We start from the raw sequence: 2,880 nt of genomic DNA, 5'->3' as shown, positions 1-2,880 counted from the left end.
AAAATATGTAGCAATCATACAAACAAATCATGATATAAAATATGAGTTAGCATAATTCTAACCTTCACTATAGGTTTCCCCCAAGAATCATTTTTAAACCGTTTTAGATGAAGCAAAAGGTTAGGAGGGAAGTCAACAAACCGGACACCCTTCCTAGCACCCTGGAAAAATCAAATTAACAAAATTCCTCTATGAATCATATCCAAGCAAGTCATTAGACATATGATCATATTTACGTCATCATGTCATGCAATTAAATATAAAAAAATTGTTGACTAAATCCAAATAAAGTTAAAGAAGAGCCCATTAATGAACAGTAAAACATTAAAAATGATAAAACTTAAAAAATGCCTCTTCTACTTGTCATTAGTATTAGCAACTTCTGAAGGCCACAACAGATGAGTTCAACATACCCAAGGAAAAGAGGACTGATTAACAAGTCATTTTTTACTTTCAAAACCAATATAGAGCTTGATCTCTCACTCAAAATGGCTCACAAATCATAACATGGAAGCCTCTGTAATCTGTGAGTTTAAAGCCTGAGATGCTCCCACATTACTATACTGCTCACCATTAACTATGAACAGATAGCATCTTACCCGGTGTCCATGTTGCACAGGACTGTTCTCATTATCACCCTCAACATACTTATTAAAAGAAGCATGGACGTCTCTACAACCTTTGACATCAAGCTGAAGGCCTGTTGCACAAAAGTATAGAGTTGACTACCATGTAAGGACATTGATCAACACCATACAGTTCTAACCTGGACAACTCAATACCGAAATTAAAATACATACCGACAAATGACTCCTTTCTTGTAGACTTGTAGTCCATATAGTGCCCTTCAAACAACTGTTGAATTGTACCCTTCATATTAGTTTCCTGAGCCAGCAGATGGATTGATAAGTTCAGACTGCGTCCATAAATAATATAAAATTGGGGGGAAGAAAAAGCAACAAGCACCTTCAGTTTATCTTCCAGAATTCGGAAAAGTTCACTACTAAGTCCCAGTGCATCAAGTCGCATGGAACCAACACCACGAGTGCCCCCCAGAAAGGAATAATCCAGAGATCTCGTCCCAACAATGTAGTTACTGTACTGAAGCTTATAGAATAAGCTCTGCATAATCCGAGGGATCTCTGATGGCATATCGTTCATGGTTGTAATTTGGTACACAGCCTGAAGTACACAATATCGAACACAGTACTTTGTTATTAGAAAAGTAAAATTACAGGGAGAGGGAAGAAGCAAGGGAAGATATTAACAACGAGATAACATTAAAACCAATTTAAGGCTTGACCTTTCTAAAGCAGGGGATATGGTACAAAGTCTGAAGGAGTGGATGCATGTAACGGGTTGCAGATTCGTTCTTAAGTCCAACATAACATGCTTCCTTTTTCGAGTCATCTGCCAAATTATCCCGAACCCAGACAGCAACCTCACCTTTACTTGTTACTGTTTCATTCAGAAAGTAATCAGAAAAGAGCAAACATTAAAACCCTAATCTCATAGACCTATAAACTCTACGTCACAACTTTACGGTACATGCTCATAAAATACTAAAAGTATCACCTTCCATTGGTTGGGAACTGTAGGCGAAAGCCGAATGAGGGAACATCGCATCGTCTTCCTGCTGCAAAAAGAACAACAAATCAGAGCTTGGATCCAGTAAAATCAAACCCTGAAAATTGAATGAAAACCCTAAATATCAAATAAAGCTTAAATGGATTTGGTGAAATTGAGGAATTCGATATTGGAAGCAGAACCCTAGCACGGGAAATCGATGAAACTGAGAGAACTAATCATTAAGAGCAAACACGAAATAAGAAGAATACCGCCATTGAGGTTGAGACTTCAGAGAATGAGAGAAAGAGGCAGCGACTTATATTATATAGCGAAAATTTCACGGACACCCCCTAAGGTTTGTCTTAAATACAGAATGATCCCCTATGTTTTTAAATTATACAGCCGCACCCCCTGAGTTTAGGGAACTTGTTACACTCAGCCGCACTCCGTTAGAGCATTCTCGTTAGTTGCTGACGTGTTGGCCATTGATATCTTAAAATGATGAATATGCCCCTAATGGGGAGTCAGCTTATCATTTTGCCCTTAAGGAAGCCCGAACTTCACACCCCCTTCCCCTTCCCCGCTAATCGAAGTTACCTGTGACATGAGCCCACAGCAGGAGGGCATACTGACTACGGGGGGTCGCGTTCGTCCCAGGCAACGTCGGAGTTTACCTCCGAGGATCATCTTTAGTTTTGTTTTCTCATCTCTCACTCATTGAGCTTGGCGATGGTTTTTGTGCAAGAGGAAAAGCCTCTGAATCGTTCTGGGCTGGCATTGGAGATCAATGCTTTAGACACACCTAGCTTTTTGGAAAGATGATTTGTTCAACAAGGAGAAATTGGGAGAGAACGATTTATGTATCCATGTGCAGTTTTTTTTCTTTCTTTCATCTAAGTTTAGGGTTTTCGGAAAGAGAAGAAAAGGAAGAGAAGCTAAGAGAGGAGTGATTGCAAAAAAGAGAATTTGCGATTCAACGAACAGATTTGTGGCGGTGGTTGTAAGCAGAGGGCTAGTGGTGGTTGTTGATGAAGGAAATGGACCAAACTTAGAGGCGTTGTCCCTGGTCCAAGTGAGATCAAGAGATGAGATTGGAATCGTTGAAGAGGAGCCGCAGGTGAGAGAGATAATCTCAGTTGTATGGTACGGAGAAGCAACGGCGTTGAAAGTGGTTGTCTTCATCAAGAAGAGAAGGAAGGAGAACAGAGAGAGCCGGTAAAGGAAAGCCTGGAGAAGAGATGAGGATGTAAGATATGGGCTAAATTAATTATTTGGGTTGATCAGTTGGTGGGAATTAAGTTACACAGACCG

General features: G+C 40.0%; 1 protein-coding gene across 1 annotated transcript; it reads right to left on the bottom strand.

Moving 5' to 3' along the window:
* Positions 1-500: 500 nt before the first annotated feature.
* Positions 501-1,844, bottom strand: LOC122643802 (ubiquitin C-terminal hydrolase 12-like). The gene is made up of 6 exons (XM_043837384.1): positions 1,839-1,844; positions 1,576-1,684; positions 1,304-1,458; positions 967-1,182; positions 801-885; positions 501-700 (listed from the first exon to the last, which is right to left on the bottom strand). Exons 1-6 carry the CDS (start codon positions 1,842-1,844, stop codon positions 501-503), a joined length of 771 nt encoding a protein of 256 aa, XP_043693319.1.
* Between the last annotated feature and the right edge of the window lie 1,036 nt (positions 1,845-2,880).

This window comes from Telopea speciosissima, chromosome 10 (assembly GCF_018873765.1).
Source record: "Telopea speciosissima isolate NSW1024214 ecotype Mountain lineage chromosome 10, Tspe_v1, whole genome shotgun sequence".
NCBI lineage: Eukaryota > Viridiplantae > Streptophyta > Magnoliopsida > Proteales > Proteaceae > Telopea > Telopea speciosissima.
Note: the sequence above shows the minus strand (reverse complement) of the source record. Positions and strands in the feature narration are given on the sequence as shown.

Excerpts from the sequence above, each read along its gene's own strand:
- LOC122643802 (XM_043837384.1), bottom strand. Across the intron at positions 1,459-1,575 it reads CAGTTCCCAACCAATGGAAG|TAACAAGTAAAGGTGAGGTT; the intron begins GTGATACTTTTA and ends TGAATGAAACAG. Across the intron at positions 701-800 it reads AAGAAAGGAGTCATTTGTCG|GCCTTCAGCTTGATGTCAAA; the intron begins GTATGTATTTTA and ends TTTGTGCAACAG.